Source organism: Notechis scutatus, chromosome 2 (assembly GCF_049901735.1).
Source record: "Notechis scutatus isolate UNSWTSFEM ecotype Mainland chromosome 2, rNotScu1.2, whole genome shotgun sequence".
Classification (NCBI taxonomy): Eukaryota; Metazoa; Chordata; class Lepidosauria; order Squamata; family Elapidae; genus Notechis; species Notechis scutatus.
In genome coordinates this window covers 41,812,427-41,827,043 of record NC_142010.1, presented here as the reverse complement: position 1 = coordinate 41,827,043, position 14,617 = coordinate 41,812,427, and the positions used below count along the sequence as shown (strand labels likewise).

General features: G+C 36.9%; 1 protein-coding gene across 1 annotated transcript in view; it reads left to right on the top strand.

Annotated features, from left to right (window-relative positions):
• Positions 1 to 14,170, top strand: part of SUMF1 (sulfatase modifying factor 1) — a 73,545-nt gene extending 59,375 nt beyond the window's left edge. Inside the window, exons 7-9 of the mRNA XM_087954607.1 lie at positions 826 to 939; positions 7,282 to 7,341; positions 12,294 to 14,170. Coding sequence (XP_087810733.1) covers positions 826 to 939; positions 7,282 to 7,341; positions 12,294 to 12,407 — 288 coding nt within the window. The 3' untranslated portion in view covers positions 12,408 to 14,170. The remainder of the gene's footprint in view (positions 1 to 825; positions 940 to 7,281; positions 7,342 to 12,293) is intronic.
• The last annotated feature ends 447 nt before the right edge of the window (positions 14,171 to 14,617 follow it).

Sequence of the window (14,617 nt, the reverse complement as noted above, 5' to 3'; positions counted from 1 at the left end):
CTCAATTCTGGATTTGTATGCATTTGTTCTTAAAGCTTGGTCTTGTGCAGCCAGAATTATATCTTACACCTCCTTCTTCAACTTTCCTGCTCTTATCCATTGCTGAGTTTGTTGTTATCTGCTTTGCCTGCTAGCTTTTCCATGTATTGGGCATATAAATCTTGACCTTGCCATGTCTCTTTTCTTCTCTTCATTTGAACTTTCTTGTAGTTTGGTTCTCTAGTATTTCTGATATACTAGCCTCATTGATATACTAGCCTTCCTGATATACTAGTTTCATTGCATCTTCTTCACTATCTTCAGATATTCTTCCAATGCCCCTTTTTCTTCTTTAACTGTTGGATAAACATTCCACATCCACCTATTTTCCTTAGTATTATTATTATTGGCAGCAAAAGAGAGTTGGCACTTACTAAGGAAACATATCCTTCAGCAGGGTTATCGAGCTGCAACAATGAAGGACACATCAAATAATGTTGATGCATCAGAGCTGAAGCAAAATGACATTTAAAAAACGGATTATATATCAAAATTGCTCAAATGGACAACTAGATATTCTTCTGTGGCCAGAGTACCTAAAGATCTGGGCAAGGGGTCTTTCTGTAAAACATGAGAATTTAGGGAATATGTTAAGGAAAGATGTTTTTTTCCTAGTAATGAGAAAATTGTAACCTAGATCATCGTGATCATTAAGAACAAAAAAAAACTGCAAATCAATATTGTACAGATGAATTCTTCTTTCCCATTCAGTAAATTCATTGGTTACTTACAGGATAAATAATCTAATTTTTCTGCACTGTTGACCACTTTTTTTTTCTGAGGCAGGTAACAGCATTTCCTCCAAATGGTTATGGCTTGTACAACATTGTGGGAAATGCCTGGGAGTGGACATCAGATTGGTGGGAAATTAATCATTCTGCAGATGAAACATACAGCCAGGTGAGTATCTCCTGCTGCTGATTTACTGTCCTGACAATTGTGCTGTTGCCATTCTTAGAGCAGTTGCAAATGCTGTGTTTCTAATGCCTCAATTTGCATGGAAACTAGTATGATTCTGGAGGCAAGAGTTTGTGTTTGCCAGCTCTCTTACTTGGCTTAAGCTTTAATTTTGCAGTGGCCCACTGGCTCCATTAATTCTCCATGTCAACTTTTCATCATGGTGGAAAGAAAAAAAATCTCAGCTGACCAATGTTATTGTGGGCTTTCTATCTACTTTTCTATCTACTTTTCATTGATGTATTTTTTCAATTTCTGTAACCACCCAATTCAATCAAGTGTCTCTGGGTGGCATACAATTCTTGAGTCCTTGTTAGATCTGGAAGCCCTCTTCTCTCTCAAAAAACAAACAAAAAAAAAAAAACCTGCCTGTAAAATGGAATGATTGACTCTCTGAAAAGATCTTCCTGCCCCTGTTTCTTCCAAGGGCTAAATTTGAAAGAGGCTTCATTCTTCTGTTTCAAGCTAATTTACTTTAGAACTCCAATTCATAGCCTCAAACAACACATTCAATGTAAGATGCAGAGCAACCAGTTTAGAAAGATTGCCATAATCTGTCCACATATCTTTGTGGGTTTTCCAGGAGGCAGATGGTTAATCATTGTGGAAAGCTGCATGAGGTTGCTTTAGATAGGCCTTTGGTTTGTTTTGGCAAACAGCCTTCTCTGGCTCAAAATGCATGTGATTGTTTTCACACACTTCTCTCAGATTTGAATGGTACAGTTTCGGTTTGTGTGCTTGCTTTGGAAACTCAGTCAGTTGTGGTTTACTCAGTAAAACATGATGAAATAAACCATTGCCAAATTTGTTCAGTAAAATAAGAGTCTTTTCTCTCCAAGATTCTATTAACCATATATGGGGGCATTTCAAAACAGCGAGCTTAAGTAACTGGCAAAATAGGATTGCTTGTTTAATTAGGTATGGAATGGAAAACTGCTTATTTTGTGTTGGTTGTTTAGACCTCCAAAGCACCTTAGTTTTGTGACAGTCATTCTCTCTCAGCCCAGGTCACCTCACTTCATTCTCCCTCTGCCCAGGTCACCTCACTGAGTTGTTGATTTGGGGAGAATAAGAAGAGGAAGGAGTATTGTGTGGGTTTGCTACTTGAATCATTTATAAAGATAATTAAGGCGGGGTATAAAATCAATCAATACATTCTTCTGAAGTAGTAAATGCAAATTCTTCCAGATTGCACAAACAAAAAAGCAAAATGCTTTGTTACTGTAATTAAGGCTTCTGTCAAGAATTTCTTTTGTAATAGCTTCTATTTTTATGTTATAGTTTATGTATCAACTTGAGATTAGAATTTAAAGTACTTGTGTTAATTTGCATTTTCTGAAACAGACACTTTGTCTTAATGCAGATGTGTAAGTCTAATAAATGTGAGCACTATCCAAATGTAGACACTTCTTTCCAAATGTCCTATACATGCAAAGATATCTTCAATTTATAGATATTTAATTTTTCATTAATGCAACTTTTTTTTCATTTACCTTTATCAGAGACTTTCCTAAGCCACCATGCTCCCTTCAGGATACTTGCCAATGCTTCATACTAGGAAATATTTCCCTTGTCTAATGAGGCATCTGTTGTGACAAGACCTAGTACTAATGCTCACCAGTGTTTTACTTTCTCTGCCTGATTTATTCATGCATGAAGTTAACAGAATAACAGACTTGGAAGGGGCCTTGGAGATCTTCTAGTCCAACCCACAAGTAGGAAACTTTATAGCATTTCAGACAAATGGTTGTCCAATCTCTCTCTCTATATCCTGAGTAAAGGGTTAAACTAAAAGACCTCCAAGACCCTTTCCACTTCTGTCATTCCATGCGATGCGATGTGATGCTATGATCGATCTATCTATCTATCTATCTATCTATCTATCTATCTATCTATCTATCTATCTATCTATCTTCCTTCCTTCCTTCCTTCCTTCCTTCCTTCCTTCCTTCCTTCCTTCCTTCCTTCCTTCCTTCCTTCCTTCCTTCCTTCCTTCCTTCCTTCCTTCCTTCCTTCTTTTTATTAAACTAGATATACCCAATTCTTGCAACCATTCTTCATATGTTTTATCCTCCAGTCCCCTAATCATCTTTGTTGCTCTTCTCTTCTCACTTTCTTAGAGTCTCAATATCTTTTTTACACCAAGATGACCAAAACTGGATGCAATATGCCAAGTGTGGTCTTACCAAGGCATTATAAAGTGATACTAACACTTCACATGATCTTGATTCTATTCCTCTGTTAATGCAGCCTTAGGAGTATGTTGGCTTTTTTTGGCAGCTGCAGCACACTGCTGGCTCGTATTTAAGTGATTATCTACCAAGACTATTGATTTATTGAGTTGAATAAATCTGTTTGACTGATTCACACATGTATTTATTTGAATTGAAAGACATACATCTGCAATGGGAGTCATCATAAGTGACTGCTTTAGGATTACATATCCATTTCTCTTCTTTGGAGCCTTCCAAAGTCAGGGTCTGGACTTTGTCTACTAAAATACTTTGGGCATTCAAGGTAGATAAAAATTAGTACTCTTTCTCATACTGTATAAATTTACTAGGATAAAATATGGGTGTCAAATAAATAAAAACAAAGTTGCGTGAGGGGTGAAATGTCTAAAGACTGCCGGTTGTGAGAATAATGTATTAGTGAGCATGGCAACTTAATCTATTTAATTACCGTCCCTGTCCTATTGTTTCTTTTATTTATTTTTCTTTTCTTTTTCTTATATGAATCCATTTCATGTATTCATAACTATGTTTATACTTATACCTGTTATCTTATTATTGCTTGACAAAATAAATACATAAAATAAATAAATAAAATTATTAATGGCAGAACAGCATTTCTTTCAATTATTAGTAGAAAGCCAATAAGATTTTGCTGTTAACAGTAACGAAAAATGGTTAATGGTGCCATTGTGTCTGAATGTATGTGAAAAAGAAGAAGAGAATGATGACCTGATCTTGTTTTGTTAACTGAAAATTATCAGATTGCCAAGAAGCATTCAAGCATGACTATGATAATCGCTTCTTCTTAACTTGGAGATGGCTATAATTTTAGCCTTTCTGCTTTTGGAAATAGATGGTTGCTGAACAGCTCTATTCAGCATCTATTTCAGTCTATGCATCACAGCTCTTTTTTTTAACAAACGGAAGTTTAGCATCATTTAAAATCATTTTCAATTGTTCTGTAAGTTTAAATGATGTATAGATTGTTTAATTTAAAAAAAATGCTGGACTACAAGTTTTTTCAGATGCTATTAAGGAGAATCGTGCTTCTCTGCCTTTTGCTCCCCCCACTCCCCTGCAGTCACATGATCAAAATCTGAGTGCTTGGCAACCTGTTCGCACTTACGATCAGTTGCCAAGCGCCCCGTAATCATGTGATTGCCATTTGCAATTTCTCTGCCGGCTTCCAAAGAAAGTCAAAGGGGAAGCAGGCAGGGAAGATTGAAAGCTGCTTCTCTGTCTGCCGAGAGGCCTCCCTCTCATCTCTGGGGATTGGCTGAAAGAGCTGCCTGCCAAGGGGAGCTGAATTCCTTTACTGGGATTGAGAACAGAGCTTAGCTTCTGATGATTTTAGCACTTCCTGTACCGTGACAAAGGAGTTCCCTTCCATGTATAGAGGAGAGATGAGATCCTTTGACAGGCAGCTCTTTTAATCAGCCCCTAGAAATGAGAGGGAGCCAAAATCTAAGCAAAGAGTGAAGAGGCAAGGCAATAAGGTAAGCAGCACTAGGTGCCTTAGATGGATGGAAGAGACCCTAAGAGGCACGATGAGGCTGCGTGCAAACGTCTTTCACTCAGAAGCTGAAGATCCTGCTTGGATTTCACCAGGGAGGATTTCCGGCTCCAAAGTTGAGCCTCCCAGGGTTCATCTTCCCAGGCATCCTGAACTACTTCTCTGGGACTCCATTCACTTAATCACTTGATGACCGCAACCAGGAATGCCGGGATTGCAGTTGTTGAGTGAAGGTGTTACTCTTAACCATTTTGTTCAACAATCAAGATTTAGGGCTTAATTGTGGTTGTACGTGTATAACCTACCTATATGTATGGGCATGCCTCTATGTTTCTTTGTGAAAGTGATTTGTATTTGCTTAAGAAAAACATTGGTATGTGCAGATGGGAAGTCAATTTTACAAATGGGTTAGCTTGTTTTACAGTCAACTACATCTTGATATATATCTTTTTGCTCCGGTCTTGCTTTTCGAGGTGGGGCTTTAGCAGTGAGTATGGCTTTCGATCAAACAAGAAGTGACAAAGAGGTAAATTATCATGAGCAAAACTGCCTTCTATGGGAACAGGCACAATTGATGTGCAAGATGGATTTGTACAAAAGCCCTAATGACCAGGGGTGCCACCTGATCTCCAACCAAAAACCATTAGTCCAGAAAGATTCCCCAACTGTATTTTTCTGATGAAGTGTAACCCTTCCAGACTCAGTCATGGAAAATAAAACCCAGCTATTCAGTCTTGCTGTGGTTGAGTCAAAGCCTGTTCTTTCCAAGCCAGACTCCTATAGCCTCCAGGCACTGTAAACTACCATGGCGATACTTGGTCAGCTGAGAACAGAAAGCTACAACTGCATAATTCATTCCATACAAATAGAAAACTGGTGCCAGAAGCTTATGTAGATATTAAATAGTTAGTCAATCCCTACATTATTTCGCAGTCCAGGGATCGAGGGCCAGACATCTCCCTTTTTACCAGCACTGAGTAGAGTTGTCCTTGGAGGAAAAAGTTACAATCACACTTGGAGCATTATATGACTTGTTCCATCCTATATCATACCAGTGGTGGTAGTTAGATGTTATTCTATGGGATTCAAACCTTTACTTGGAATTGAATTCATTTACATGATTATTTTTCAGGAGCTATCCAGGTCCTGTCCTCTTTGGTGGCCAGAGGGGATATATAGAATCTATGAGAATGGCATCTGTAATCCACCTTTACATAAGCTCTCAGAGTAGAAAGAAATGGATGTTATAGTACAGGGCTTAAATTCCATAGAATAACAACTGACTACCTAGGTTAATAAGGTCAAAATAGGGTGAATCCAGTCATATAATACATAATACCAATCTAACTGAAAGCACCATACAGGATTGTACAGTATCATGTAAAAATAGAAAAACATCCCTTCTGCTCCAAAAAGAAAGGGTAGATATAATGTAAAATCCTATATATGGAGCATGCCAGTGTAAAATTCTGATATGTTAAGAATTATTGGATTTTAAATTAATGTTTGCTTTTGCAAGGTCAAGAAGAGTTCTTAAATAAGTTTTTAAATAACATATGCATATAAGGAGAACTAAAAGTAGTTAAGGGGTGTTAAATTTTTACTTAACTCTGTTATTTACACCCAATCATGAACATGATAAAATCTCAGTAACAAGTTCAGAATTGTTGTCAGATATCAGCCCTGCTTTGTCACTTCTTTTCCTTCTAGAGAGGTGTTTAGGTCTTTTAAATGTATGTATGAAAGGGGTAAACAGATTCAAAGCACCTGTTTGTCCAGAAAATCTTGGCTATGAGGTAATTGAAACATTACAAACTTAGCCACTGCTGCTGATTACACTGAATAAGTGACACCAAATAGCTCCTAGGATTTTGCAGGAGAAGAGATGGGGATTGTCCACATGTTTAATTAATTAATTTGCTATTCATTTATTTGAAGAAAAAAAAAAACATTTCCAGCAGAAATAATAGACTTTGGGAACTTGCCTTCTAAATTAGTGTGAAGAACTAGACATCTATAATGCTGAGCTTCAAGAAACGTTATCAGAATGTTGATCAACCACCAAATTCATCATTCAACTAGTTTTCAGCAAAAGCCAAATTAACCAGAGATCTTCAGCTCTTAAATCAGCATAAATAGTACAGCTCCATAAAAAGGGGATATATTTTGTGCTAATCCCTTTTCATTTTCCATCCATCATTGCAGGTTTGATACTGTCATCAAGTCCTAGCTATGCATTACACACTTGCACAGAGAAACGAAAATAGAATGCTGCATGCAGACTTGACAGAACAGCCGCTATTTAAAACTGAAATAGCTGTTGTATTAAGGCTAGAGCAATTATACCAAGTTATCTTCCAGTCATCCTTTCTCAAACATTGCAATTGTTATTTCTTGCTGTAAAAACTACAGTAACTGTAGTATGCTTGTGAACAATGGCCCACTCGGCCCTCCAAGAAATCACTCTGAATTCCTTTGATTGATACTTACAGTTAGTCTTGTATGGATCAACAATAATAGGTATCCCTTTGTCCCCAGAAAGGACCTTCAGAAGGGTCGGACCGAGTGAAGAAAGGTGGATCCTATATGTGCCATAAGGTAATGATAAATATCCTTCTGTATTTATTGGTCTTACGATAGTAATCTGCAGTCTTTATTTGTGTATCCAGTAAAAGCTAATAAAAAAATAAATTGTGAATATTTGAAGACAGGAGACTATTAGAAGTGGTACGTCAAATAGAAATCACTTGATGAATAAGCAAGCTCTAGTTGGAGTTTATTTGAACTGAGATAAAATGCCAACTGTCTCCTAATTTTAGCTTGATGGCAATTTAGCTGTTCCATCTTCTTAAGACAACAATAAACTTGACAATCTTGTTTTTTCTCCAGCAATCAACTCCTAAAATTGCCAGGTTGTGGATTTTTAAAGAATATCAAAGTGTCTTTTTGAGGCAAAAAATAAATAAAATCCATTATTTTACTCAAAGTAAACCGCACCAAACTTGATTGCAGGAAATACGACTTCAGCAATAGAGTGGTCAATGTCTGGAATACTCTACCCGACTCTATAGTCTCTTCCCCAAACCCCAAAAACTTTAACCTTAGACTGTCTACTATTGACCTCACCCCTTTCCTAAGAGGTCTGTAGGGGGCGTGCATAAGCGCACCATCGTGCCTACCATCCCTGTCCTATTGTTTCTCTTATTCTTTTATTTTTCTTATATGTACCCATTTCATGTATTCACAACTATGTATACACTTATACTTGTAAACAGTTGGCAAATCAAATAAATAAAATAAAATAAATACATTATGGCCATCACAGGTATAACAAACATTGGACTACAAGCTAATTTTCACAGGGGAACTCTAGGTTGTAGACTGATTTTTCATCTAGTTTTTGTCTCCAAGGATGCTATTCTTAGAAGATTTCCAGAACTATTATGTGATATATAAAAGATGCAGTGAGATACTGCAAGAGCAGTATAATTGAATAGAAGCTCAGTGGTCCCGGCTTTGGGTCACAGCTAACAATATGTTAAAATCTATTTAACCTAAGAGGAAATGAAGAAGCCAAGCTCTGCTTTTATTTTGCTATTTGTTATTACTTACTTAATATTACTCTCCTCCAATTTAACCCCACAATAACCCCATAGAATTGGCAGGGGAGAAAAATGGTGACCGCTCCAAAGTCATTCCAGTGAGTTTCTGTGGCTGAGAATCAATTTGGCTCTTCGCATCCCTATTATGTTTAGTCACAAACGATTAGAATAATAAGATCTCGGGCAACCCATATAGAATTTTTTAGAGTTTCACTAGCCATATTGAATGGAGGGGGAGAGACCCTTTGAGCAGGGGCACAGAAATTGAGGCCCCAGAGCTACACATTTGGCAGTCAGAAGGCTTCCACAAATGCTTTGCTTGCGTGCTTGTTGTGTTAGATTTAGAAGGATGTCCACTTATACTCTGAGCAATTTACAAAGTTAAAAAGAGAAAAAAAGCAAAAGCAAAACCAAGAATATATATGCTTAGATAAAAATAACCCCCAAATCAGCAAAACAAAACAAAAATCATGCTGTATAAAATTTGTCAGAGGCTCAACAAACAGCCTTATTTCAGATCTAGAAATAAAGCCATGTTTTAAAATCTTGCAGGACTCTTAATAGGGTGGGAGGCGGATGAATTTCCAGGCAATGTGTTTACTTGTTTAACTGAATGAACCTGGAGCATCTCACTCTGATCTTATTGGACAGGCTGGAATCAGGGGAGACAGGCGGTCCCTCAGATAACTAAGCTCTTTGCCACGATGGGCTTTATAGATGACAACCAGCAATTGTTGATTCCAGAGGGTCTACATGGGCAGTCTGGTAGTACATGTTGTAATAGTCCAGTTATGAGATGACTAAGGCATCTGAAGGATCCTTCCTCCAGTCCAGAAAAGGGCACAACTTGGCCATAGGATGAACTATACACAGGTGTCCTCATCACAGCTGCCATCTGTCCCTCAAGCAGTTTCTGCTAAATTGTGACTTTTAAAATGATACAGATGAAAATGAATCACAAACATGATAAGTAATAATTTTAATTTATTTGAATTGTATTTAATTACATTAAATTGTTTTTAGTTAAAATGAGGCTTTTCTTTAATTCAAATTAATTGTAGTTCAGTTGTTGTCCTGGCTTTGCATTTTTCTTTGTCTTGCTCATTTCTCGGGCTGTAGCCCTCACACCTCCCTCAAAGGCCATTCACACCTCCCATGGTGCACAAAAGGGAAAGAATTGCACTGCAGACAGTTCTTCTTATTGTGTATTTATCGGCCTATGGAAAGTCATGGAAGTGTTGCCTAAAAAGAGAACATCTGGAAAATTGTGGATAAATCCATTTAAAAAAAAATATTGACTCTTAACAGTCAGCAACTGATTAAAATAAGACCTAAGCAAATTTTAAAATGGGAAGGTATCCATGTACCTATGCACCCATTTGGCTAATTCCCAATGCAATGAATGCCAAGGTTTTTGAAAAATCCTGTGCAAAGCAAAATAACATTCTCTGTTTAATTTATTCTAATTAAAAATCATGTACTTTCTCTTCTGTAGTGTTTTAAAGAATCTTATTTAATAACCATTGAAAAAACATTCTGTGTAACATAACTTCAATTTTCTATTGTGAGATCAAATATTCTACTTGATCTTATTTGGAGGTGAAATTAATGTCACACGTTAATTAGCAGATCTGATTAAATTAACAGGATAAAAGTTTTCTTTAGAGATAAGTAATATGGCCCATTTTAGTCTATTGTATACAGGATAAGTTTTCTTTATTAAGGCTGCTAAAAGTTCCTGCTACTTTCCATACTTGGGAACATAGTTAAATAGCACATAATCTTTCTGAAAAATAATTTAATAAAGTCTCCGTCCATCTTGAGTGAATAAACATAATAATATATTCCTTAAATATAAAAAGGAAAATCCTAGTGAATATTTTCCCTTATTTTTTAGTTGTATTAAGTTCCTGCAACTTTTGTATTCATTAGGCAGCTGCTCCCTATGGCCACCCGGAATCTATGTGGGGCAGCAAAAGAGCTCTCTCTTCACAAGGATAAGGTTTTTTATTAGATGGTCCCCAGTTTGTCTAGTTTGTCCCGTTAATCAGATTACAGGGCCCAAAAAGCACAAATACATAAATTTTGTTAGATTTTTTTTTTAAACTGGATTTTGATCATATTCTAATTTATTTTGTATGACACTTTAAGAACAATTGATGAGAAAAAAAGTAACACTTCTAGATTTAGAGTTATTAAATGCTGGCTTATTTTTGTTATTTTGCCTGCCAGCAAATGCTTATTGTGAAAATAGAACCTCAACCAGACAAACTGTGAGAAAATATTATTTAAGGAAACATTTATACTAAGAAAATCATTTTGTGCTATGCAAATATATGTTTCATATTTGCCTAAAAATGTTCTGCTTAAGAGAAACAGGCATCATACAAACACAATATTCCTTTTTCTCTGAAGTTTCCTATATTTTTGCTAATCCCAAATATGCAAGCATTTGAAATTCTCCCTTGAGACTTGAAAAAGAAACCTAAATGTATGATATGCAAAATTATATATATATATATATATTTTCTTAAGTTTTCACGGGTACTTACATGTATAGCATTCAGCTTTGTTCGGGTATTTTCCCATGTCATAATAGTTGTGCTTTTAAAGTTGTAGCAGCGTTTCGGCAAAATCTCATCTGCCATCATCAGGCTTCTGTACAGAAGCCTGATGATGGCAGATGAGATTCTGCCAAACGCTGCTACAACTTTAAAAGCACAACTACTATGACGTGGGAAAATACCCGAACAAAGCTGAATGCCATACATACATACATACATACATATATGTATTTTAAAGCTATTATTTTCTTTATGTTTATATGACATAAGACTTATTATTTTATTAGGACAAGTATTAGGTTTAAGCATAGGTTTACTGTATCAAAATATTATGAAAGATATAAATATTACACGAAAGAACATATATAAAGATAATATTTTTGCTGATTTTTGCTCATTATTTATAACTCCACTGTAGTAGATAAATGTTTTACACACACACACACACACACACAGAGAGAGAGAGAGAGAGAGAGAGAGAGAGAGAGAGAGAGAGAGAGTTGTGGTTCATTTCTTACAAATTTTTGGCAAGCCATTATCTTTTTAGATAAAGTTAAAATATGAAGTTTAATATGTAAAAGATTAAATAATAATAAAATTTTCCCCATTGAAATTGATAGGTGTCTGCTCCCACTAAACTTTATGTCCCTAGACAACATTCGTCACAGATTTTTTTTTTGACACGACAAACAGTAGTTCTTGTATTGCCTCTGCCCCACCCCCAAAAAACAATCAGGATAAATTCCTGGCAAAGCACATCCAAAAATATACAGCTAGTCCCTATAAAAAGCTGTTGTTTGGAGAAGCAGTGGTTCAATATGATTCATTTAGCCCAATAACCCCAGAATTATGATGATCTTGGAGATTGGAAGCCTTAAGAATGGAAACAGAATACATTTCTCTCTTTTTTCCCCCAATCTCAATGTATCACCACAAATACTCCCTGTCTGGCATAGTCACTGTGACACTCCACTGTGACAAGATACTGAAATCACTATGGCAACCAAGGTCTTCTTATTTGCCTACAGCTGCAATTCTCTAATGATAAAGTGGTTTCTTTTCCAAGGAAACTAAAGTGGTCGCTGGGAGGGCACGAGGAGTCCTGGAATAAAATTAAAGCGGTGTTAAAAAGTGAGGAGGAAGTTAAAAAGAAATTAACCTGTATCAACTGGTAAGAATCAAATTATCTTTGGGCTCCACTTGTTTCTGTCATGATGGGAAGCACCATTCTGGACACCTGTTTAGTGAAGTCTAGGTAGAAAATGACTCCCTTCAATGACTAATAGTCTTCCTGGCAGCTATTAGATTGCCATCTTGGCAAAGCTGCTATGATATGTTTCATCCACGGGAACACTTGTGGTAATCCGCTCATTCTCCTTCCTAGTCCTATTGCTATAGATATCGATGTGCAGCCCGAAGCCAAAATACGCCTGACAGCTCAGCTTCCAATCTGGGGTTCCGCTGCGCTGCTGGCAGTCTGCCAGACTACTTAAAGTGACAAAGCTTGACAGCCTTGGAGGACAGAGAGATCTCACCAGGCTTTGCGAAGAAGGATGCAGCTCAAATATTCCACATTTGTCTTGCCAAAACAGAAGACATTGGAAATTCTGAATATTTCAGCCAGCAGTTTTTGTTTTCTTTGATCCCTGATTGATAATGAACCTAGGTTGCATTTTCATTTAATGCGCGTAGCGTGAAATACATTTGATTATTGAGTTGCTTTCAATTTAAGAACTAAATCATATCAGACATACTTTTATTTTTAATAAAAGACATTACCATTCAAATGATAGATCAATTTACAGAAGTAATTAAGTATTTTATATTTAATTTTTTTTTTAAATGCATCTAATTAAGATGGAATAGCACACAGCAGTTGTGGCGATAAAAAACATCACAGATTACTCTGATCCAAAGAGATTTCAAAGCTGTTTATATGTTATTTATGTTATGTTTACCTTACTTTCTTGTTCCATTGGTTTCAGTGGGTCTTAAATCCATTTCACATTCTTCAAGATTAATAATTTTGAAAATAAGCCATTATCTGTTTTCTGAAATATACTGATATAATGTATGTTTGAATTAGTATGATTTACTGTTATGTTTCCTGAAGATTCTTCTTATTTTTGATAATTATTGATTTCTTCAGCAGCTGTAGCAGAGAAACATTCCTGTCCCAAGCCTTTGCAGATAACTTCCTAGGACCTCCATTTTTCCAGCCTGAGTACCCAAATTTTGGGGGTCACTTTTTCTTGCCTCCCCTCCTCACTGAAAGAGTTCCATGGGACAAATATTTACAGTAAGTGTTGTATTCATTAGGCAGCTGCTCCCTATGGCCACCCGGAATCTATGTGGGGCAGCAAAAGAGCTCTCTCTTCACAAGGATAAGGTTTTTTATTAGATGGTCCCCAGTTTGTCCCGTTAATCAGATTACAGGGCCCAAGCAGTGTTGGAACTTTGGTGACCTCCGCCCCTACCAGGAATAATAGATAATAAAATATTTTTATTTAATATAAAATAAGTCTGTGGGAGGACAGGCTGCCTGCAACATAGACGGGACCTTGCCCCTTTAAGTAACCCAGCAACCTGTGGCTATGAAAGCTGAGTAGAAAGGCAGCTAGGTGTGGCAATGTTGTTGATATGAGAGGGAAGCTGGTTTGTGTTTGGGAGATTGCAGAAGTCTGAAGCAGCCTAACGCAAATAGAAGAGTTACTGTTCGCCAGAAGTAGGGCTTGATTTGATTTGACTAGTTCCAATAGTCTTGAGGCTCTGGAGCTAAATCCCAGGCCCAATCAGGAAGCACACTCTTCAAGTCTTTGCTTCTCTGAGAACTTCCACTGAACAACCTCTGGGGACAAGTAACTTCTAACTTCTTGTCACTGAATCCCATCTTGTCTCTCATTGGAAGAGAACAGTTACTTTTAGGGTCCTCTGTGAAGCAGGTGCCTTATTCTATTACAACATAATTTTTCACCAGCTGATGTAAAGAAAAATGTATTTTTCCCTAAATGGCTCCTTTTAACTATGATTCTGCATTTAAAGAACCTGAGGGTTATAGATGGAAGTAGCTGCCAGTATCAGGAATTACTATGACAATCCTGAGATAAACCATCTATATAATGCAAATATGGAAATGTGCATAGAGGCATCTCAGGTTACATTTTCCTGTACACTCTTATTATGAAGTAGGCTGTTGACATTTCGTTTCAGCAGACCTTTGTAGAGCTGTGGGAGATATCTAATAAAACTTTGGAACTCCTTGCCTAAGTGTGGTTACTTAAAGGCATATATAAAGCATTGGGATGACAAAATGAAGCAAGCAGTATAATATAGTAAATAATGTGATGCAGCCCAAATCCTGGATTACTGTCTTCAGAGATTTTAGCAAGTGCTGCTTTCAAAAAAAGTTATCCACTTACTTGAGGACAAAATGAAGGTGGTTTCTTAAGTTATTTAAAATAAAATAGCAGAGTTGGAAGGGACCTTGGAGGGTCCCCCTGCTTGAACCTATACCATTTCAGAAAAATGGCTGCCAGTCTCTTCTTGAAAGCCTCCAGTGATGGAGCACCCACGACTTGTGAAGGCAAGTTGTTCCACTAGTTAGTTGTTCTCGCCATTAGGACATTTTTCCTTAGTTCTAGGCTTTTTCTCTCCTTGATTAGTTTCCATCCATTGGTCCTTGTTCTGCCTTCAGGTGCTTTGGAAAAG